This window comes from Dermacentor silvarum, chromosome 5, assembly GCF_013339745.2.
Source record: "Dermacentor silvarum isolate Dsil-2018 chromosome 5, BIME_Dsil_1.4, whole genome shotgun sequence".
In the NCBI taxonomy this organism is placed as follows: Eukaryota; Metazoa; Arthropoda; class Arachnida; order Ixodida; family Ixodidae; genus Dermacentor; species Dermacentor silvarum.
In genome coordinates this window covers 184,766,355-184,790,124 of record NC_051158.1, presented here as the reverse complement: position 1 = coordinate 184,790,124, position 23,770 = coordinate 184,766,355, and the positions used below count along the sequence as shown (strand labels likewise).

At 49.2% G+C, this 23,770-nt stretch overlaps 1 protein-coding gene across 1 annotated transcript in view; it reads left to right on the top strand.

Moving 5' to 3' along the window:
- Positions 1-23,770, top strand: part of LOC119454634 (DNA excision repair protein ERCC-6) — a 339,000-nt gene that overhangs the window by 142,256 nt on the left and 172,974 nt on the right. Inside the window, exon 10 of the mRNA XM_049668141.1 lies at positions 18,736-18,906. Within this exon, the coding sequence (XP_049524098.1) occupies positions 18,736-18,906 (171 nt within the window). The remainder of the gene's footprint in view (positions 1-18,735; positions 18,907-23,770) is intronic.

Sequence of the window (23,770 nt, the reverse complement as noted above, 5' to 3'; positions counted from 1 at the left end):
CGCGCTGTTCTCTTTCGCCGCCGTCGGTGGGGCGGCGTTTATTCGTATCAACCGACGCAGGCTGAAAATTGATTCGTAACAACCGTTCTCTAGCACGTTGCAAAGTAATGGGGCTCGGCCGGGACCACAGAAAAATTCGTATCATCCGGACATTCGTATTAGCCGTGATCGTATCATCGAGCTTTTACTGTACTGGTGCTGCCCACGGACTACTCGATTCTTGGATAACGTTTTTCTTTAGCATGTCACGGACTTGGTCATTGATCACCTTGCGCTCCGAAGGTGACACCCGGTATGGCTTTTGTCGCAGAGGCTGGTGAGATCCCGTGTCTATGCGATGCTGTACACGAGAAGGGGGAATGGATGGTGGAGCCTCTTGCTGGGAAAAGTCGAACACCATGAAGTGTTTTCGTAGAATATTTGCCAGTTCCTGACGTTGGTTAGTGCTGAGCGATTTGTTTATCATAGCCATTGTCATGAGTAAGACGCCGGCGGCGCCATAAAAGAAGACAAGGACGATGTGAGCGGAGCGTTCTGAACGGCGCGAGCGCGCGAGGCGCGTGACCCGAGGCGTGATCGAAGGAGAAACGGCGTTGTCTGAGCATTATCGACGTGGTTCCGGGCCAGGAAGGTCGCATCGCCAGCACCGCACTGGCGACGGGAGACTTGGGGGTCTGGCCGAGTCCGTGACGTTGGCCGTCCACGGTGTGGCCGTCGACCTCGGCAAGTTCGGGCGAGGCTCCTGGACGAGCTGCAGCTCCTCACGACAAGACCAGGCACCCCAGAGAGGCTCCCCCTTCTACGGCAGACCGGCACGCTCGATGATCCCCGGAACGCCACGTCGGCTCTCGGGAAAGGAGCGAGACGGAAGCAGCGGCCGAGGACGTCGCTAGGCCTAACCCGTCACCTCTCCCGGCCACGTCAGCAGCAGCGACCGGGTTATCCAGGCTCCCGAGAAGAGCGAGTTGAAGGACCGACCGAAAGGCAGCAACGAATATACGACGGTCGACGGAGGCACCGACATTAAGAAAGGCCCAACGAGATCCCCGCCGGGAGAAGACGAGCAACGAGGACGAACTCCGTAAGAACGACTTTCTTGCATCGCCACAACAGTAGGCCAGTGATGCCAGACTTTGGGGTAGGAAAGGCCTAGGACTAACGTAGGCAAAGTTAAGGGCAGGTTTATTAGTTCATTAGGCTGCATTTTTGTTAGTGTTTATTTATTCATTGTGTTTTAGTTCAGTGTGTATTTGAGTTTTTGGTTTGAGGTTTTTGAGTTCGCGTGTAAATAAAATCTGTTTGCTGTGTTGCCATGCCTCTTCCCTCTCCATCTCTCATAACACCCGCACGCCCCCGAGATCAGTGACAACAAAACACATCACAATTGGCGAGCTTGCCAGGATCCGTCCCGGATTCTATCCAGCCCAGTCACTGATACTCGGGAGTTGCAGAGATGGATTGGGAGGCGATATCGGCTGCTATTCGCAAGCAGAAGCTCAGCAAGGAGCAGGGCCTCAAACTAATTGAGGATGAAAGGAAACGCGTAGAGGCCGCTCGATTAGCAGAACTTGCTGCAGTTAAGAAAGCTTATGAGGAAAGAAAACAACGCCTAGAGAAAGAGATAAAGATGCTACAAGAGAAAGCTCAGGCATCGGAAAGGAGAGAGCGTGAGGCTGAGCTTAAGATTGAGAGTAGGCCCGCTAGTGTAGCAGAGCTGGCGGACAGCAGAAATTTGTCAGAAGACGTTGGCAGAGTAGATAGCGCCCGTGACGACCCAGAGGAGAAGCCCTCGACTACAGAACCCTTGATTAAGAAAGACAGTGATATGAGGATGGGCGAGATTCCGATAGAGATTGGCGTAAGCGAGGAGCTGAGAGCGGTAACGAAAGAAGTAGCTTCACCTCGTAACGACATGGGGTTTGTAATGGAAAATGATTCCAAGAATCGCCAGGCACCAGAAATGACGAGCCAGTCAAACTCCGAGAGAAACGAGAAAGAGGATAGAGGCCCTAGTCACCTAAAAAGTGCAAAGCGTGAAGGTAGGAGGAAAACTCCCAGTAGATGGAAAAGAAAACGGCGTGTTAAAACGCAGATGCATGAGAAGAGGCGGACGTCAAGGAAAAGGATTAAGAGGCCAGCGTTAAGGCAGAGCCATTCCCAGCAGTTCGAGCGATATGCAGGTGTAAGAAAGAAAAGGAAGCTAGAGCTAAAGCACAGGCATTCCAAGCTGCACGAGAAATGTGCCAGAGCAAGAAAGGGAAGGAGGCAGGCTGGGCGTAGAGAAGCGTGGGAGCTTAGGAAAAGGCGGAAGAAATGAACAGGTATAACCGGTAGGGTACTAAAGGAATATTATTTAGGAATGCCTTCGGACAGTGGAATAGTCAGCTCTTACAAATGTGTGTATATAGCAAGTTTATTCATATAGAGTGCTTGGGACAATGAACATTACAAGCAATTGAGTGCAGTGTTGTGTGAAGAGAAACAAATGGTGAAACGTGCGCGACAGTGCAGTGAAGTGTGGTGATGAGTGGTAAGCGAAGACGACGCACAGAAGAGCATTCAAGCCACAACGAAAGTCAAGTTCGCCACCACAAAGGACAAGAAAAAGCAGTTTTTTGAGAAAAAACTCTTAAAAAGGGGAGCCATGTCATGAGTAAGACGCCGGCGGCGCCATAAAAGAAGACAAGGACGATGTGAGCGGAGCGTTCTGAACGGCGCGAGCGCGCGAGGCGCGTGACCCGAGGCGTGATCGAAGGAGAAACGGCGTTGTCTGAGCATTATCGACGTGGTTCCGGGCCAGGAAGGTCGCATCGCCAGCACCGCACTGGCGACGGGAGACTTGGGGGTCTGGCCGAGTCCGTGACGTTGGCCGTCCACGGTGTGGCCGTCGACCTCGGCAAGTTCGGGCGAGGCTCCTGGACGAGCTGCAGCTCCTCACGACAAGACCAGGCACCCCAGAGAGGCTCCCCCTTCTACGGCAGACCGGCACGCTCGATGATCCCCGGAACGCCACGTCGGCTCTCGGGAAAGGAGCGAGACGGAAGCAGCGGCCGAGGACGTCGCTAGGCCTAACCCGTCACCTCTCCCGGCCACGTCAGCAGCAGCGACCGGGTTATCCAGGCTCCCGAGAAGAGCGAGTTGAAGGACCGACCGAAAGGCAGCAACGAATATACGACGGTCGACGGAGGCACCGACATTAAGAAAGGCCCAACGAGATCCCCGCCGGGAGAAGACGAGCAACGAGGACGAACTCCGTAAGAACGACTTTCTTGCATCGCCACAACAGTAGGCCAGTGATGCCAGACTTTGGGGTAGGAAAGGCCTAGGACTAACGTAGGCAAAGTTAAGGGCAGGTTTATTAGTTCATTAGGCTGCATTTTTGTTAGTGTTTATTTATTCATTGTGTTTTAGTTCAGTGTGTATTTGAGTTTTTGGTTTGAGGTTTTTGAGTTCGCGTGTAAATAAAATCTGTTTGCTGTGTTGCCATGCCTCTTCCCTCTCCATCTCTCATAACACCCGCACGCCCCCGAGATCAGTGACAACAAAACACATCACAGCCATCACCAAAGTGTCCGTGGCGCATGCGTCCAACTGGGACTCATCCGTGGCATTGGGGACTTCTGCAAGGATGGCGAGCGCCAATCCTTGATGTTCACGAATAGCCGCAAGTTTCAGACCCTCCGGTAGTATTGTAGGTTCATTGGAGCAATTTATCGTCCATAATACAGTACGTCCGCCGATAACCGACAGCGTACAATAGGGCACCAGAACATTCTTCTTCAGGCAACTAAGGTGAACGGGCTCTACGGTAGCGTCAAATGTTCTGTCGGTTGCAGGAGAACAGGCGACTGGGACACATTTAGCAGACAGCAGCGGTGCAACGGTATCTGCGGACACACAAAGGGCATATTCGTAACACAGCTGGTGTTCCACAAAGACGGCCGGAAGGCTCGAATCTACAGTAATTTCTCCCGTTCGGCAATTGACACTGGCACCACACAGCTTAAGAAAATCGAGGCCCAGGATTACGTCATGCGTAGCATGAGGTAACGTAAGGAGGTAGCGGATTCAAACACCTTGTGGTGTATATTGTGAACCCACTACCGGTGAAACCGTGATTACGTGCAGATGTACTTCCCATCTTTGTGTGGAGAGCATAATTAGCTGCACGGTGAACTAGCCCTGGACATGGATTAGCATGAGGTAAAACTACAAACTCCGTGTTAAACGTTTCACAATTCAAGCTAACTGCTGCACTGCACATACCTACAGGGTACAATAGTTCTCCACTCACTCCATGAAACACATCGGCACGGTTCCACGAAAACAGCACATTTCGTCCTAGCAGGCGTTTGAATGCGTGACTCATTATGGAAACGGTTGTTCCAGTGTCCACTAAGGCCATTGTTGAGACGCCGTGTACACGTACACAAACCTTATTTTTAAACTTGCAAATTGGCGGAGGTATTTCTGTCACAATCGAAGAGTGTCCAGCAGCCTCACCTCCAACGGCCGCGCTGACTAGTTTTCCGGTGAAGGCGACGGGTAGCAGCGCCGGGGAGACGGTGACCGGCTTACGCGAGGGGCAGACGGTGGTGTCAAGCTCCGAGAGGCTGGTGAACGGTTTCGCAGTGTTCCCAGGTTCTCGTTGGACATACCGCGTGGATATGTGTACGCACCGACAACGCGTTGCTGGCCAGATGTTGTTGATCGGTCGTACCTCGGCGGCTGGCGGCGTTGTGAGGCCACGTTGCAGTACCTAGCGATGTGGCCCTCGATGCCACAGTTGTAGCACAAGGGAAGAGGACGTTCGACGAAAAGCCGCTCAAAGCGCTCAGCCGGCAGAGGTCATCGAACAGGGTACAGCACCCCAGTACGTTGAACATGAGCCGTTCGCCTCTGTGCATCAAGGCTGGAGTGAAAGCGTTGTCCATACTGCTCTGACGGAAACGTCTCCGGATGTGGCCACGTTGTTCCAGCCACATCGACGTCCGTGACACACACAGACGGTGGCAAAGTAGCGCATGGTGCTGTGGGCGCTGAGTGATACACTGGGTACGTAGCCGGCGGTTGAGCTGGGTTGCACACTAGTTCATTGTGTCGCCGCAGTTCTTCACGTACTATTTCCCGGTTAGTAGAGGCAAGGTCGGTGGACGGACTCGGATCAACGCTGGCGACAGTTGTTACATTTGCCAGTCGTCCAAATTTGGGCGCAATGCGATGAGTCTTCAACGTCTCAAGTGTACGGCAGTGACACAAGACATCTGAGACGGACGTGAGGTCTTCTCTCCCTATCAGAAAATTATAGACATCTTCTGCGATGCCGTTCAGAAGATGTCCGACTCGGTCGTCCTCAGACATCCGCGGGTTTATGATTTTGCACAACTTGAGTACTTCTTCTATATAGGTAGTGCATGTCTCTGTTGGAGTTTGAGCTCTTTGGGCAAGTGTTCTCTCCGCGCGTTTTTTTTTGGCATCAGTGTCGCCAAAACATTTCCCTATTTCTTCAACAAAGAGTTCCCATGTTGTTAAGGACTCTTCGTGGTTCTCGAACCACATCAGTGCGGTTTCTCTCAAAAATAAGACGACGTTGTCAAGCTTCGTGAGCGAGTTCCAGTGGTTATATCAGCTCACCCGATTGTAGTGCGTAAGCTACTCGTCCACGTCTTCTCCCGCTCTTCCCGCGAGCAAGCGTGGTTCCATGTAATGGTGTGCAAGAGCAACTGGCGTTGATCTTTGCGCGGTTGCAACTGGCTCCGGGTCTGGTCCTCCGTTCTGTGGCATGATGAATGTTGTTGACGAGAGACCGGCTAGACGGCGGCTCTGGCGAAGTTCAAGCGGTTGCGACTTCGTAGTACGGCGACGTCGTGTACCCCGCACCTCCACCACTCTGTTACGGGTAACTCTCCGGGGAGAAAGGGTTTATTGGGACGCAACCGACGGTCTTGGGCGCCAGCCGAGGTTCTGCTATCCCTAGGCAAACGTCTTCTTCTTCTGCCCTCTTGTACCCCGTGTCCCACTACTGCTTGCGGCACGTACCCAAAACGTACAAGGCTTTCACGCTTGTAACAATATATTGCCGTGCCGTAGTGTTCTCAGCTACATTTGAGGAGCACCTAAGCCGGTTACTCTTCTTCAAGCCATACGCTCTGCTGGCCTGACGTTAAAGCCCGAGAAATGTCATTTTGGTTTCAGTGAACTGTGCTTCCTCGGCCACGTCGTCAGTTACGAGGGTGTACGACCTGACCCAGATAAAATAGACGCTGTGGCAAAGTTCCCCGCACCGCCCGACAAGAAGGCAGTGAGGCGCTTCTTGGGGCTGTGCGCCTATTACCGGCGGTTCATTGCGAAGTTTTCACGTATTGCCGCCCCATTAACACGCCTTACACGAGACGATGTTCCCTTTCTGTGGGGTGAAAATGAGAGACTAGCATTTGACGAACTACGCCAGCGCCTGCAAACGCCTCTGGTTCTTGTGCACTTTGACCTGGAAGCCCCCACAGAACTTCACACCGATGCGAGCAATGTTGGTCTGGGGGCTGTACTGGTGCAGTGGCAAGACGGCTTCGAAAAAGTAATCGCTTACGCCAGCCGAACTCTCTCTCGTACGGAGGAAAACTACTCGACTACCGAGAAGGAATGCCTCGCCGGGGTGTGGGCGGTTACCAAATTTCGCCCATATTTGTACGGCTGTTCATTCAAGGTTGTCAGCTATCATCAGTCTCTTTGTTGGCTGACAAACTTGAAAGATCCATCTGGCTGTCTGGTGCGCTGGAGTCTTAGGCTTCAGGAGTTCCACATGACCATAATTTACAAATCAGGGAAAAGGCACACCGATGCCGACTGCCTTTCGCGGTCACCCGTCGAGCCCGCAGGTAGCGATGACGTGGACGTGGACGCTTCATTTTTGGGAGTCGTCGACGCCGTCACCATTTCACAGGAGCAGCGCCACGACCCAAAACTGCTCCCACTCATTAATTTCTTGGAAGGCCGAAGTAAAAACGTACCGCGACTCCATGCCAGGGGACTGCCGCCGTTTTGTCTGCGGAATGATGTTCTCTATAAGAAGAACTTTTCTGCCAGCGGCAGCACGTACCTGCTTGTTGTACCGACATCACTTCGCAAAGAAATACTAACAGCATGCCACAATGAAGCCACGTCAGGTCATCTAGGCTACACAAGAACCTTGTCCCAACTCCGACGCAAGTACTATTGGCCAAAGCTACCCGCTGCTGTAAAACATCATGTACAAACATGTGCCGACTGCCAAAGACGCAAAGCACCTCCCGGCAAGCCTGCAGGTCTCTTACATCCAGTTGAGGTACCAGGACAGCCTTTCACCCAAGTTGGAATGGATTTCCTGGGCCCATTTCCAACTTCTACAGCCGGCAACAAATGGATCATTGTCGCAACCTGACGCGCTACGCCTAGACTAAAGCTACCCAGCGGGGCACAGCAGCCGAAGCGGCTCATTTTTTCATCGAAAACGTCTTCCTTCGGCACGGTGCTCCAAAAGTAGTCATCACAGACAGGGGAACTGCCTTCACTGCAGAACTTCTTGACTCTGTTCTCACACTAAGTGGTACAAGCCACCGGAAAACAACCGCATATCACCCCCAGACCAATGGACTAACCGAGCGGCTTAATAAGACCCTTGCCGACATGCTATGCATGTACGTCGACGTGGAACACAAGAACTGGGATGGTGGTGATGGTGGTGGTGAATTGTAGCAACAGGCGGGTTTAGCCTGGTGATCATGGCCGGCAATTGATCCGCCTGAGCGTCTCTTACAATATCGCTGAATGGTTTCACCATATGTCCATCAAACCAGTCTCTCTTAAGAATTCCATAAGCAGACGTGAAGTTTCTGTGCGGGCTATAACTGATCCCTCGGGAAATACAAGGTGTTGCAGGCACGCATGCGGAAGGTCCTTTTTTCGTAGATTCTCCAGGAGAGCGTCCCTTTCAACTTGGAATTGCTGGCATGACCACAGAAAGTGTTCAATATCTCCTGTCTCGTCACATGCCGTACAGTTCGGAGAATTGATTCGTCCCGTCTTAAATAACCAGGCCGGTGTACTAGCAGATACTGTCCTGATTCGATATAAAAGTGATGCTTCCTCTCGATGAAATCTCTTGGTTACGCAGGGCATATGTGGTGGAACCCAAAGCGACCCAAAGTGATTTCGAAGAACTGGGATCAAATTTTGCCGTATGTAACTTTCGCATACAATACCGTTCGACAAGAGACTACTCGAATGACACCCTTCAGCTTGGTCCACGGTCGCGAAGCCACGACGACGTTGGATGCCAAGCTGCCTCACGAGTGTGACGACATACCTACCGACGTTGTCGAATTTACACAGTGCGCCGAAGAAGCCAGACAGCTTGCCCGCGTACGTATTTGCTATCAGCAAGACCAAGATGCAAAACGGTACGATCTTCGACACAGGTCCGTTCTCTACACTCCCGGTGATAAAGTGTGGGTTTGGATACCCATACGCCGTCGTGGACTTTCCGAAAAACTGCTAAGACGGTACTTTGGGCTTTACAGAGTGATACGACGCCTGAGCGATGTGACTTACGAGGTCGTTCCTGACAGTGACAGTAGCTCAAGTCGCCGCAAGCACTTACCCGAAATGGTGCATGTGGTGCGGATGAAGCCATATCTGTCGAACTAAGTTTTTTTTGTTCTTTTCTGTTGTTTTTTTGTGTGGTTTTGTTTTGCACGTGTTACTCTGTGCCATTTGTACATCGCCCTCATATGCTTAAGTTGCGCATCCGGACGATGCTTCCTTCGGAGGGACGCAAATGCCTCGCCTGTACTCCGATGAAGAGGAGGACTATGCGAGCAAGCACGCGCGTTTCTATCCAGGCGCGGTGAAGAAGAAGAAGTCGCAGTAGCGCGCTGTATTAAAAGGCGACCTGCTGCTATTCCTCTTGATCACGGCTGTGCGACCTCTGTTTTTGACGTTGCGACAATATTTCTTACTTCTTTTCCCCGTAACATTTTTGGTGGAGTTTGCGGGCTCCTGCACAAGACGGAGTTACGCAGCGGGCTCTCCTTAGTTCGGCGCGTGGCGACGATTTCATCTCCACTGACGTCATACGGAACCTCACGGCAACGGTAACGGCGACGGCGACGGTGACGACGGCGGCGCCGACGACGCCGATGGCAGAAATCTGCTTTGGAGTGTTCATATAATTGCTATCGCAATAAAAATTTTCTGATTTCATATCCTTAACAACTGCTTACTTGCCTCATATTGTCGGAGTCACTGAAACGTGGCTACATGAGGAAATCTGTGACTCAGAAATATCTCCACCCGGTTTTAATGTAGTTCAGAGCGATCGTCAAGAAGAGGCGGTGGTGTCGCACTGTACTTCTCTGTGCTTGAGGGACCTCGTGAGACAGTTTGGTGTAACCTTCATAAGAAAACTCTTTTAACTATCGCCCTCCTGGATCAGCCGCTACAGATCTTCAATGAATAACAATTTCATGAACGCACATAATGCTTCTTCTGCTAATGTTATATTAATGGGTGACTTGAATGCTCCTGGTATAAAATGGCCAAGTTTATCTGTATCCGGTCACGATGTGCAAAGAGCTTGTCGACCTTTCACTTTCATTTGGTATAAAGCAGATCGTTGATTGCAGTACCCGAGGGGCAGCCGTTTTGGACCTTGTGTTCGTCAGTGCGTGTTTTCCTGATGACCAGTATGAATGTCAAGTAGTAGATGGTCTGTCGGATCACAAAGCTGTACTAGTATCAATTTCCTTAAGTGTCCCTGCATCTAATTGTATTTATACTACTTTTCACGATTTCAATCGGGCTGATGATGACTCAATTACTGATGTGTTATGTAATTCTTTCGAGCAGTTCGACCAGCTTAACGCGTCCTGCGATGTTAATGCATTAGTCTCGTTTTTTCAAGACATTGTCCTCAGGTGCATCTGAAGCTTTGTTCCTCTGAAAACTAAGAAACAAAACCCAACGGTCCCTTGGATGATTCGAGAATTACTTCACATGTCCCGCCACATTTCCAGACTGAGACGCCTAAAGCGTGCGGGTGACATCCACGCTACAGCACAGTTTCTTTTTCTTAAGGATGAATATCGCACCAAGGCAAAGAAAGCCAGCGATTTTTACTATAATATTACCTTAACTAACTTGTTGCACAGTAACCCTAGAAAATTCTGTACCGAAATTTTTCCTAATGTAAGTTCTAGCAATACTTTTATGGTTAACAATGATCTTAAGGTAATCGCCACGGCATTTAACGCGCATTTTCAATCTGTTTTCACGATAGACAACCTCGAAATTCCTCCTTACAGCATTGATGTGTATCCTCCTATTGAAGATGCTTTTGTCTCTGAGGAAGGTGTTCTTAACATGATCGTGAACCTTGACATGAAAAAGAGCTGCGGCCCAGATGAGATTCCCAATACTTTTTTTTCTGCGTCGTTATTCTCTTTGGTGTTGTCGCTACCTAACGCTTATATTCAAGAAATCCCTATCAACTAGCACAGTTCCTTCGTCGTGAAAAACAGCAATAGTTATTCCGTTATATAAATGTGGCGACAAACAGTGTCTGTCAAATTACAGGCCGATCTCTCTAACATCGTACTCCTGCAAAATGTTGGAGCACATACTACACAGGCATATTTCTGACTACCTTGCTAATAACAATATTTTATCAAGCTTTCAACACGGTTTTCGGCGTGGTTACAGTACTATTACTCAATTGATAGAATTTAGTCACGACATTGTCAGTACACTTGATTTAGGCTACCAAATTGATTCTATCTTTATCGACTTCTCGAAAGCTTTTGATACAGTTACCCACTCCAAACTTTTATGCAAGCTTGACTCGATATTTAACAATTCCTCTCTTGTTTACTGGATCACTAGTTTTCTCAGTGACTGTTCACAAAGCGTTCGTTTCAGGAACACCAACTCTTACGCTGTTGAGGTAACTTCCGGTGTGCCGCAGGGTTCTGTCCTGGGACCCTTACTCTTTTTGCTTTATATTAATGATTTACCTTCCAGCATACCTGTCAACATACGTTTATACGCGGACGACTGCGTGCTTTATCAAACTATTAACTCACTTAACGATCACATTCCCCTTAATGATTCTTTTCACTATTTCTGCCAATGGTGTAAAACCTGGCAAATCACTACAATTTTCAAGAAATCCGTGTACATGTCATTCTGTAGGCGTTTGTTTCCATCCACGTTTCCTTATGCATTTAACGGTTGCGCACTGGAAAGAGTGTCCGAATATAAATACCTGGGTCTTTATTTTACTAATAACATGTCATGGTCTCATCATATAAATTATATTTGCAACAAAGCACTTAAGAAGCTTGGCTACTTACGGCGTAATTTGTGCACAGCTCCTTTAAATACTAAAGTAGTCGCTTACAAATCAGTTATCTGGCCACTTATGGAGTATGCTTGTGTGGTATGGAATCCGCATAAGAAATCAGACACCATGAAGTTGGAAATGGTCCAGAAAAAAGCTATCCGGTTTATCTACCGTCGATATGACAGCAACTTTTCTCCGTCTTCTAAACTTTCAGAGTTAAATCTAACAACTCTCAGCATCTGTCGCAACATAGAATCCCTCAAGCTATTGCATTCACTAATTAACTCATCGAACAATTCTTGCCTTAGCAAATACATAAAATTTGCGGAACCTTCCTCATCTAGGAGATATCACCATCTTAATATTGTTACGATGGGGTGTGTTTATTTAACAGATGAATTGATGAAAAGGGGCCGCGCCGACACCGATCCACTACCAAGACAAGTGCACTTCGTTCTCCTCTTCTTCCGTCCTTTCCGTAGCTTTAGCGTAACACTCCTCCCTTCTCAGACGAAGCCCGCTGGGCGAGTAACTGTCACGTCCACTCGGAGTCACGTGGATGACAGCGTTTCAGGCGAGCGATGTGAACAAGCTGCGTCTTCTTAGACCGGTAGCCATTGGACATGAGACGAGCAATCGAGTAGGTTACATCACTTAGGCGATCGGGGATGACGAAAGGCCCGGTGTAACGGGCCAGAAACTTCTGGCACAGGCCGCGCTTGCGAAGTGGTGTCCAAAGCTATACAATGTCCCCTTTGTCGTATGACACATTCTTACGTCGTGAATCGTAGCAGATCTTGGAGTGGTCTTGGGACGCCAACGTACGGAGCTGAGCTATACGGCGTGCTTCCTCAGCGCGGCAGAGAGTCTGGGCAATAGAAGAGTCCGTATGAGGAGTAAAAGGTAGAGTGGTGTCAAGGAAGCTGCGGGGTGATCGAACATAAAGAAGATAGAAAGGGCTGTAGCCTGTAGTTTCATGCTTTGCGGTGTTGTAGGCGTATGTCATAAAAGGCAAGATGTCATCCCAATTTTTGTGCCTGGAGTCCACGTACATCGAAAGCATGTTGGTCAAAGTTCTGTTAGTGCGCTCGACGAGACCATTTGTCTGTGGGTGATACGGGGTCGCGTGGCGAAACTGGCAAGCACAGAGACGCAACAGCTCTTCGACTACGTCGGCCACGAACTGCCGACCGCGATCGCTCACAATAACACGAGGTGGTCCATGACGGAGTATAACAGAGGACAGGAGGAAGCTTGAAACATCAAGAGCTGTGGCCGTTGGCATCGCTGCGGTTTCAGCATAACGCATCAGATGGTCGACGCAGACTATAATCCAACGGTTGTCGTTTGGTGAGCGCGGGAATGGGCCGAGAAGATCCACTCCAACCATTTCGAAAGGAGATGATGGTGGCGCTACAGGGTGAAGGAGTCCGACCGGAGCAGTATTAGGGTGCTTGAATTGCTGGCACTTGTTACAACTGGCCACATACTTTTCTATATCTCGTCGCATACTGGTCCAGTAGAATCGGCCCTGAATGCGGTGGCATGTTCTGGTGAAACCCAGGTGCCCTGCGGTCGAGTCGTCGTGCATAGCACGGAGCACGTGGGTTCTCAATTTTTTTAGGGACCACTAAGAGGAGGCAGGCACCATCAGCCGCATAATTCTTCTTGTAGAGTAGGCCATCTTAGATGACAAAGCCATTGTGACCTGTTGGCTGAGCAGCTGAGGCGAAGAAGGCATCCAGGCTGCGGTCGTCACGCTGCTCTTGCCGGAAGGTGGCCAGGTCGGGGAAAAGAATGTCGTCGATGGCGGCCAGAAACTCATCGAAATTGTCCGCGTCACATTCACTTGTTTGTAGAGGGAGCCTCGAAAGACAATCGGCGTCCGCATGATGTCGGCCACTCTTATAACGGACTGCAAAGTCAAATTCCTGTAAACGCAGCGCCCATCGAGCAAGGCGGCCAGACGGGTCGCGGAGACCAACTAACCAACATAGTGAATGGTGGTCAGTAACGATCGTGAAGCGGCGCCCGTAGAGATATGGCCGGAACTTCTGGACTGCAAAGACGACGGCGAGGCACCCTTGCTCAGTGACGGTATAATTTTGTTCGGCATTGCTCAACGAACGGCTGGCGTATGCAATGGCATGCTCGGCGTCACCAAAGCGCTGCACGAGGACGGCGCCGAGGCCGATTCCACTCGCGTCGGTGTGCAATTCTGTTGTGGCAGAGGTGTCAAAATGACGAAGTATGGGTCCGGAAGAGAGCAGGAACTTCAGTTGACGAAACGAGGAATCGCAATCTGCTGTCCAGATGAATGGGTTATCCTCGCGCAGCAATGAAGTCAGGGGGTAGGCAGTATCGGCAAAGTTGGGCACAAAACGTCGAAAGTACGAGCAAAGACCCAAGAAGCTCCTCAGTTCGCACTGTGACTGCGATTGTTTAAAGCCACTAACTGCAGCGACCTTCTGTGGGTCTGGTCGCACCCCGTGCTTGTCCACTAGATGTCCAAGTACTAGCACCTCTCGTTGGCCAAAGTGACATTTCTTTGAATTGAGTGTAAGTGCAGCTTGTTCAAGGCACGTCAAAACAATGCCCAGTCGATCGTTGTTCTCTGCAAAAGTGCGGCCAAAAATGACGACGTCATCAAGATAACACAAACAAATGTCCCATTTCAGGCCTTGCAGTACCGTGTCCATAAATCTTTCAAATGTTGCAGGTGTGTTGCACAAACCAAACGGCATAACGTTGAATTCAAACAAGCCGTCTGGGGTCACAAAAGCGGCTTTCTCTTTGTCAGCTGAATGCATGGGTATCTGCCAGTAGCCTGATCGGAGGTCCACAGATGAAAAGTAGGACGCGGAATGAAGGCAATCGACAACGTCATCAATGCGGGGAAGCAGATACACATCTTTTTTCGTCACAGAATTGAGATGCCGGTAGTCGACACAAAACCTCCAGGACCCATCTTTCTTTTTCACGAGGATGACCGGTGCAGCCCATGGGCTAGAGGATTCTTGGATGATGCGCTTGGCTAGCATGTCGTCGACCTGTTCAGCGATGATCATGCGCTCTGACGCGGACTCGCGGTAAGGCTTCTGCCTTATGGGATGCGCGGAACCTGTGTCGATCCAGTGGCGAGCCCGTGTAGCTGGAACGCGTACTTTGCTAGCGTTCTGCTCGAAATCAAATAATGACGCATGCTTGCTAAGGACGCTGACCAGGGCTTGACGCTTCTCTGAAGACAGTGACTTGTTTATCAATTTTAGAAAAGGCAACAAGTCTTCAGGGACAATGGGGCCAGCCCCGTGCTCTCGGGATTCGTGTGACGAGTCATCAGTTAAAGCGCCTATGTGGAGGCTGGTATCCACTTCAAAAGAGGCAAGTCGCATACCCTTGGGTAGCACAACTGACTGGGAGGCTAAATTTGACACCCACAATATAGTTGTTCCGCAGGCCACAGAGAGGACGCATCGAGGTACGAGCACACTTCACAACCATCGAAGGCACATGCTCAACAATTGCATCAAATGTATCGGCGTCGACACCGCAAGCAGCAACTCGAACTCTGGATAAGGAACGTGCCGGTAAGACAGCATCTTCAATGCTGGCGAGAGTGCATGAACAGGGAGCAGGTTGGTCGGCAAGAGGAGACAGGAAAAGCTCGCCAGTACCGCAGTCAACAGTGGCACCGCACTGTTGTAGGAAATCGAGGCCAAGAATTACGTTGTGAGTGGATTGAGCAAGAACTGCGAATTCGGCTTGATACACGTTATCAGAGAAATAAACGTTCATGGTGCACACTCCAATAGGTCGGGGCAACTCTCCACTCACAGCACGAAATGCATTAGCGTTATCCCAGAGAAACATCACTTTACGGCCTAGTTGGGTTTTGAAATCTAGGCTGATAATGGAGACACTCGCTCCTGTGTCCACTAAGGCCAACGTAGCAACATTGTCCACTAAAACACGAATCTTGTTATGACACATGGTGACGGGCGGAGGCATAGGGGCGTGTAGCTGATGATGACTGGCGACCTCACCTCCATTGGTCGCGCCGCCTAGTTTCCCGGTGGCGGTGACGTCAGACGTTGTCGTGGAGATGGAGACCTGCGCTGGCGTGAAGGCGGAGGCGTCAAGCTCCGCACAGAAGCTGGTGAGTTGCTGCGGTAATTTGCCTGGTGGTTTGTCCTGCCATCGGAGTCAGAAGGCCAGCGTGTCCCGTCACCGTGGCGATTGCTGCGTCGATAAAAAGTGCGCGGTCGCTCATACGACGGTGGTGACGTGCGACGGCGATGTGGACAAAATCTGGCGACATGTCCGCGAATACCGCATTGGAAGCAGATGGGACGCTCACTGCAGGTGCTCTGGGTGAGTAACCGCCGTGGAACTGATAACTTGGATGCGCGTTCATAGTAGGATTTGACGCTCTTGAACAAGGAGCGAAGTTGTAGGCATCTGTGGAGACGGCGGTGTTGGACGTCTCACCGAAGTCGCAGTGAGCAAAGGGCTCTCGAACCCGCGGAGTCTGGAGAGAAGCCGCCTCACGTCGGTCAAGCTCCTCGCGCACCACTTGCCGAATAAATGACGCAAGGTCGGATGAAGCTGGAACCACGTCAACATTGGCGACGTTAGTTACGTTCGCCAGGCGGCCGAACTTCGGTGTGATACGCCGAGCTCTCAAGGCTTCAAACGTGTGGCAGTTCCGAATGACGTCACTGACGGAGTCGATATTGTCTTTTCCAATGAGGAACTGGTACACATCCTCGGCAATCCCTTTTAGAAGATGATCAACTTTGTCCTCTTCTGTCATCTGAGGGTCCAGGGCCTTGCACAATTTCAGCACTTCCTCGATGTTTGTCGTGCATGTTTCGCCGGGAACTTGGGCTCGCTGCATTAGGGTTTGTTCTGCACGCTTCTTTTTAGCTGCCGGATTTTAGCTGCCGGAGGAGAACGCAGTGCACTTGTCTTGGTAGCGGCTCGGTGTCGGCGCGGCCCCTTTTCATCAATTCATCTGTTAAATAAACACAGCCCATCGTAACAGTTTTGTACCTTATCGGTCACGAACAGATGCGTTTAAATATAGCTTTTTCCCTTTAACCATTGATTATTGGAACTCTCTGCCTGCTGCCATTCGTTCCCTTCCTTTGGACGATTTCTTGCTTAAGCTTGACTGTTATTGATTTATCTTTTGTGTTGTTTGTTTTTGCTTCGTGCTGCTTATATTTGCAATTTGTGTACGCTCTACAACTGTATAATTCCCCACTCCTGTCATAGCCCTAACAGGGCTGCAGTATGCAAAAAATAAATAAGACGCACCCCCCTCAAAACGAAAGTTTTTCCGGAAAAAAATGTATATAAGTCGCACCGGTGTATAAGACTCATCTGTTCGTTCGGTAAGTAATTTAAAAAAAATTACAATGACATTTCAGTTCGTGAACGCGGGTCACGCGCAAGCGTATGGGTGCCATATATTTCCTATATACTGTCGAATCTCGTTAATTTGAACATGCTTAATTCGAACTGCCGGTTTATTAGAACTCACGCCGTGGTTCCGTCAAAGTTATGTGTATTTCAATGAGCGAAAACGCTTGGTAATTTGAACGCAAAAGCATTTGGGATGGTTAATTCGGACATACCGCGGACCGACAATGCTCTCAGCAGTGCGCCAAATAACGCCGCGTCACCTCCGACCGGCATTACCGCCATAGAGCAAAAGCTTAGGAGAGACCCCTTAATGCAGCGGTGGAGGCCCATTCCTGCCAATGAAAACGCTCGGAGGGTGCCAGCGCCCACGCCGGCCAACGCTCGCTTACCGATAACGGCAGAAAACGAAACTTCAGGGAGCAGGCTAATCTGTGCCGGCCGGCTGTACGGAGACAGTCAAGTGGGAGGGAGCTGCGAGGAGAGAAGGCAAGGGGAGCCACCGAGTTGCCGAGACCACTTCCCTGACGCCCACACCTTCGACGGTCTCCGCGTGCGCGTCAACCCTCGCCATCCGGCGCCGTTTCGTTTGCTGTCGTTATCGGGAACCCGAGCGTTGGCCGGCGTGGGCGGTTGCGCGCCGCGATATTTCACGACTCGCACCGTTCGTGCATCGTGCTATGGTGCTCGAATACTTGAAAAATATGTCCGTTCTGTAATTCGAACAAATTTCCGGGCCCGATCGAGTTGGAATTATCGAGATTCGACTGTAATTGCGATAGCGATGATACGGACACTCCAGGCGCATTAATGCTATCGTGGTTGCCGCGATGATCCCTCTATCGCGATGAATCGAATTCCAAGGGCAATAACATCGTCCCCGCGCATCATATGCTGTATGTGCGAGTGAACGCATGCAACGGTGAGCTGCACTAGGGAGGAAAGTGGGAAGGGGGGTGGCTTGTACTGTGGTAGCAACTTCGTAGTTTGCGCTGTGGCCCGCGCCGTATCTTGACAGCGATCTGCAAATGCAATGGCTTCGGGGTCGGTTGACTCGCGGTCGGCCTGCCGGCGCTTGCGTTGCTGCTTCATCCTTCTCGCACGGCGCTCCGGAACGTGATCAAGAAGAACCCGATACTTTGATAGCGCGCACAGAACCCGTAGCAATTAAGTCAACCAGTGCGTTTTGCGTGGCCATAACATCGAATCCTTTTTTGACGGCAGTTTTTCCGGGAAAAAAAAGAAACGTATATAAGTCATTCTATAAGATGCACCGGCGAAATATTAAAAAAAATTTTAAAAATGCGTCTTATACACCGGAAAATACGGTAGTTGTTTTCTGCTGCCTGTGTAAACTGCAAATATTACCCCAAGTTTCATTTCTGCTGGATTGCCCAGTTGTCTGGGCATTGTGAGCAAATTTTTGTTGATCAACATGTTGCAGTCTTGTGATGTTTTCTTCTTTTTTTTAGTCATCGAATTTTCTCTGTGAAAGTCGGGAGAAACCTGGAGGGATAATGGAATTAATAAACATGGAGTTTGCATGATACCCTGTGCATGTATGCTTACAACAATTATCGGATATAATGAAGGTGTTCTCCTGTTCAATGCACCTTCTTATTGTGGCATCGTGAAGAATTTTCTTAGCATTGTATTCCAGTTGTTATAATGCCAGTGTACACTTGCTGTGCCCATTTTAAGCTGGGGTTCAAAGGGAAAAACGCTGCATGTTTTCAGGCAAGAACACACAGCTCAGTGTTTACTATCTCGCCTTTGTACCATTTACTGCGATGGATTGGCATATTGATGCACATTAGGGCCAAGCATTGCTGACATTGGCAGGTCAGAATATTGCGACATGGATCATAATGGGGAGCCCAAGACTATAAAAGAAAGTCTGTTGCTCTCTCAAACTAGCAGATGTTGTCTTTCACCAGGAGTCTCTGGTGAAGCAGATCGCCAAGGAGAATGGGGTGCTGGTCACCTCGTATGCCGGTGTCTCCAAGCTGTCCGGGTTGCTGCTCAAGCATGACTGGCACTATGTGGTGCTCGACGAGGGCCACAAGATCCGCAACCCGGATGCCCAGACCACGCTGGCCTGCAAGCAGGTGTGTGCACGACGTGTCTCCATGACACACGCCAGATGGTGTGCCATAACTACTTTCCTCTGCAAATCTTACTTTTTGTACGGCGTCTCTACATAGTCTGTGACGTTGCTACCGTAGGCCTGCCATTATATGAGACCACTGTGTGAGTTGGTTAAGGGGGGACGCGGCTTTCGCATCGCGAAATTTGGCCAAAAAAACGATTTTTTGAATATCGCATTTTCAGTTTGTATGACTTCTTTTCTATTTTATTTCAAAATTTTGTCACGGAAAATCGCGCGGAAATGATGTAAAAAATGTTTATCGAAGCTAAGGTGGCGAGGAGTTTCTCGAAAATAGCGAAAAAACGGCATTTTTCAAGGCGCGATATCTCCGCAACCGCGTAACCTAGCGCCGCCATCTTGGTCTCTATGGATAGCGCGATTCTCCGTCTTCAAATCTGGCGCCTCGGCCAGCTGCACCAGGCAAGAGCAAGCGCACAGCAAGCAAAAGTTTCAAGGTCTCACGGCGGTTTCTGATCGGCAGCGCGCGCCACGTGACTGTACGCGGCTCCGGATTGGTCTCCCGGACGGTTGCCCTTAGCAACCGGCGGAAAGGTCGTCTGCTCGCCGCGCTGACGGCGCTGAGGAGCCGATTTCGCGTCTTTTCAACTCGTCGCAGCGTGGTTTAGAGATCGTATCTCACTCATGATAACGGACCGGCGCACGCTTGTTAGAGAAACGAAAAACGTTGTCAAGCTCGGCCCTTCTTAGCTTGGAGAACGGCTCTCATCTGTTTTCACGGGCCGGCGATTGTTCAAGAAGAAACGCAAGACTGCGCATCAATTTGGTGCTCGTAAGTCGAAGCCACCGATCTCTAAAACAAAGTTTGCTCCACCGACTTCAGCAGTGACAATGACGGTGGCATGCAGCGCGACGCGGACGTGCAGCTGAGCACCTCAAGCACGCATGGAACATTGTCCGCGCGTATTGGCGAAACTGTTCAGGAACCCAGCCGAAAAAGATGCCATGCGGAAAAAGAAAGCTGCAAAAGCTCATCAGACCATCAGGTCAGATGGTCAAGCGATGCCGCATCGCAAAGCACACAAAGGACTATAACCCTGGTGCCTATTAAATTTTGACAACTTTGAACCTTGTTTTCTCAGTACAGTTTTTTGGGCATGTTGCTCAGCTCGTGGAGCAGATATCTTGGTAACTACTTTACACATTTTGATTGCGTTTGTTTTGTCAGACTCACTGAACTGTACTTTAGGGGATAGCGCTCTTCTTTTTTTATCCTAGTGTTTTAAGAATTCGTAGTAAGGTTCCTTGTTTGCAGTGTAAGCGTGCTCACTGCAGTGGGACTGGAGAAAACATAAACTACAAATTTTAGTGTTGAAAAAAAATTATTTCGAGAACGCTATCCCCTTCTGCATACGTTTGGCTGTGCATACAGTATTTAACAAACTTTTCACTTGATTTCGTAAATCCTCCACTCCCTCCACGAGGTTCAAGAAAGAAATAATTTGTCTAGCAAAAAGTTTTCATGGTACCGCTTTGAAATTTTTATGAAAGCATCATAGAGCCATTCTTATTCTATGTACCAATTTTCATTGACATCCACCAAGAAACAAGAAAGTTGGTACCGAAAGCCGCGTCCCCCCTTAACATAGTGCAATGTAGTCTTGTATGATACGACTGTCAGGTGTTACCTTTCTGCTGTGTCTCCGCCTTAAGAGAAAGCTCCGGGGTTCCCATCTAAATACAGTGTAGACCACTTATAACGTAAGTCGCGAATATCTGCACTATAAGCGGTACCGCACTATAACCAAAACACCGATTTTCAAGCCCCGCACGTATGCAAAACATGTAGACCAAGCATGTAAACATGCTTTGTACTATCGCGCGCACATCGCGATTACGTTTTCGCCAGTGAGCTGGCGAAAACATAATTGTGATGTAGCCGATGCTCTTCAAGTTCGACAGCTTTGCACCGAGTTAAAACGAAACAACTGTTCGCCGCAACCGCTGCGGAAAAAACCATGACCGCGATTATGAATGGCGACTTTGCGGTGCTGAAGGCACGCGCCCGACACACGCACCAAGTCTGGATGAATTAACTATTTATTTATTTATTTATTAGTTACCTGCATTGCCCCGTAGGGCATTACAGCAGGGAGGTTACAGACTTAATAAATACATGACCAAATAATTACAATGCGTGGAAAAAAGCATCATTTTTTGTGATGTATACAATGCGCGATGGCAAACTGTTCCAATCTCGAAGTTCTAACAAAAATAGAATAACGGAAAACGTCACCCCTACAAGAAAATTCCCTGACCTTCAAACAGTGGTCAGGGAATATATTGGATATATTGTTCACGGTTTATGCCTGTTTTAGAATAATAAATATCGTGGAAAAATTTTAATCTGATGTGCCTTCGACGATCCTTCAGCTCTTGCCATTTATGAGGCTTATAGCGCATGAAAAGACAAAGACAAATGAAGAGGTGACACACACAGGCACTAACTTGCAACAATATTAATTTCGAGCGAAGGACCCACACATATATACAACTGTTTCGCATACATCATCATACATGCGCCGTTTACAAAAAATACCTTACACACCATTACGCAGATAAGCTAGCTCTTTGCGGGAAAGGGCAATTGATGATTGCGAAATACAGTTATCCCCGAGCCTATCAATCATTTCTGCTTCGATAATTTCGCGAGTTAATCTTCCTCGTGCTCTTCCCACGATAGAGCAGTCTCTGTATGCTGGAGCACACGACGAGCGGTCACCATCATCCGCCCCGGCATCAGCCCACTTGCAATGCTTGCAGTGAGCGTCGAGGAACCCACCCCGCTTTTCTGCTACAGTGTACCGGTGTTCCCTTAAACGCTCGTTGAGGCACCTTCCGCTTTGTACCACGTAATTTTTTCCACACTTTAAAGGAAGGTTGTACACGATTGCTTCCGCACATTCAACAAACGGGTCCTGGTGTTTCTTTTTGCACATTCGCTTCTCAGACAGGCCTGGTCTGGTTAGTCTGCACAGACATTGCAATTTTGTAGAAGCAGAAAACACGACCCTAACATTCGCACGTTGACCTATTTTCTTTGAACGGTGTGATAGGCCGTGGATATACGGGATGACAGCTACGTTCTTCTTATCTACACAAGGCATGCTGGAAGAACTCTTTGATAACTTCGACTTGAGCAGACTCTCAGTGACGCTGATATGGACATGTATAGGGTAACCTGCCAAACGAAGGCGGGGGGATCTGATCATTGAAGCTGTCGGTCATCTGCTCAGGGCATGACTTGCATAACGCGCTTGACAAGCATGGTTTTGCTATTCCCCTCTTAACCAACTTAGAGTGCGCGGGCTGATATGGGAGCAGTGGCTTGTTTGCGCGGGGCTCGTACTTCCAGCGTACATGGTCATTGCAAAATAAAAACTTAATATCAAGAAAGCGATAAGAAGCTTATAAAAGAAAGTGCGTCAGTGGTTAAAAAATCAAAACAGTCAGAGCTGCAGTCAAGTAGAACTAAAAAGTCATCAACGTATCTAAAAACTTTGAGAATCTTAAAATCTGGAAGCCGACCACTCATGTTCTTGTCTAGTTCTGCTAAAAATATATCGCTGAGAATGGGAGCTATACAGGATCCGATGCAAATTCCTTCTGTATGCAAGGCTGCCCTTCCCACAGAATGAAAGTTGACCGAAGGTAAAAACTAAGAAGTTCTAAGAAACTGTCCTTCGACATCCCGGTTGCGTTCGTGAAGGCAACGTTTCCAAAAGTGTCAATAGAACACTGAATACTGGAGAGCAGACCTGAATGCGGTAAGGAATAAAACAGGTCTGCTATGTCTACAGAGAAGGCCTTAATATTCTAACTGAATAACTCGCTAAATTATCGAAGCAGAAATGATTGAAAGGCTCGGGGATAACTGTATTTCGCAACCATCAATTGCCCTTTCCTGCAAAGAGCTAGCTTATCTGCGTAATGGTGTGTAAGGTATTTTTTGTAAACGGCGCATGTATGATGATGTATGCGAAACAGTTGTATATATGTGTGGGTCCTTCGCTCGAAATAAATATTGTTGCAAGTTAGCACCTGTGTGTGTCACCTCTTCGTTCGTCCTTTTCATGCGCCATGGACGGACGGACGGACGGACGGACGGACGGACGGACGGACGGACGGAGGGACGGGCGGATTGAGATGATTTCTCTCAATCGCTCCTCAAATTCTATTCGAGGGCTTCCCTGCCCTCGAATGACGTCCTTCCCATGTCACCCTGTACCCCCTGATTTGGTGTATTTCCGTGTGCTCCCAGAGCCAGTCTACCTACCCCTCGCTGCTTAACTTCCAACCTTGCCCGAACCTCTGATCTCATGCACAGGACCGCATTGCCGAAAGTCAAACTAGGGACCATCACCCCTTTCCAAATCCCTCTCATCACTTCGTACCTATTGTAATTCCACAGTGCCCTATTTTTCATCACAGCTGCATTTCTGCTACCTTTAGCCATCACATATTTTTCATGTTCCGTTAGGTACTCAGCCCCATTGTTTATCCACACTCCCCAAGATATTTGTACTTATCGCCACCTCCAGCGCAACCTCCTGTATCCTATGCTCGCTGCCCTGATTATCATTAAAAGTCATGATTGCCGATTTTTCTTTACTAAACTTCAAACCTAAGCTATCTCCCTCTTTACCACAGATGCCCATTAATCTCTGCAAGTCTTCCTTGCTGTCAGCCATAAGTACAATGTCATCCGCATACATCAGTCCTGGTAATGACTGTTTAATCCATTCTCCTTGCTTGAAATAGGAAAGGTTGAAGCCAAGTCCGCTCCTCTCTAATTTTTTCTCTAA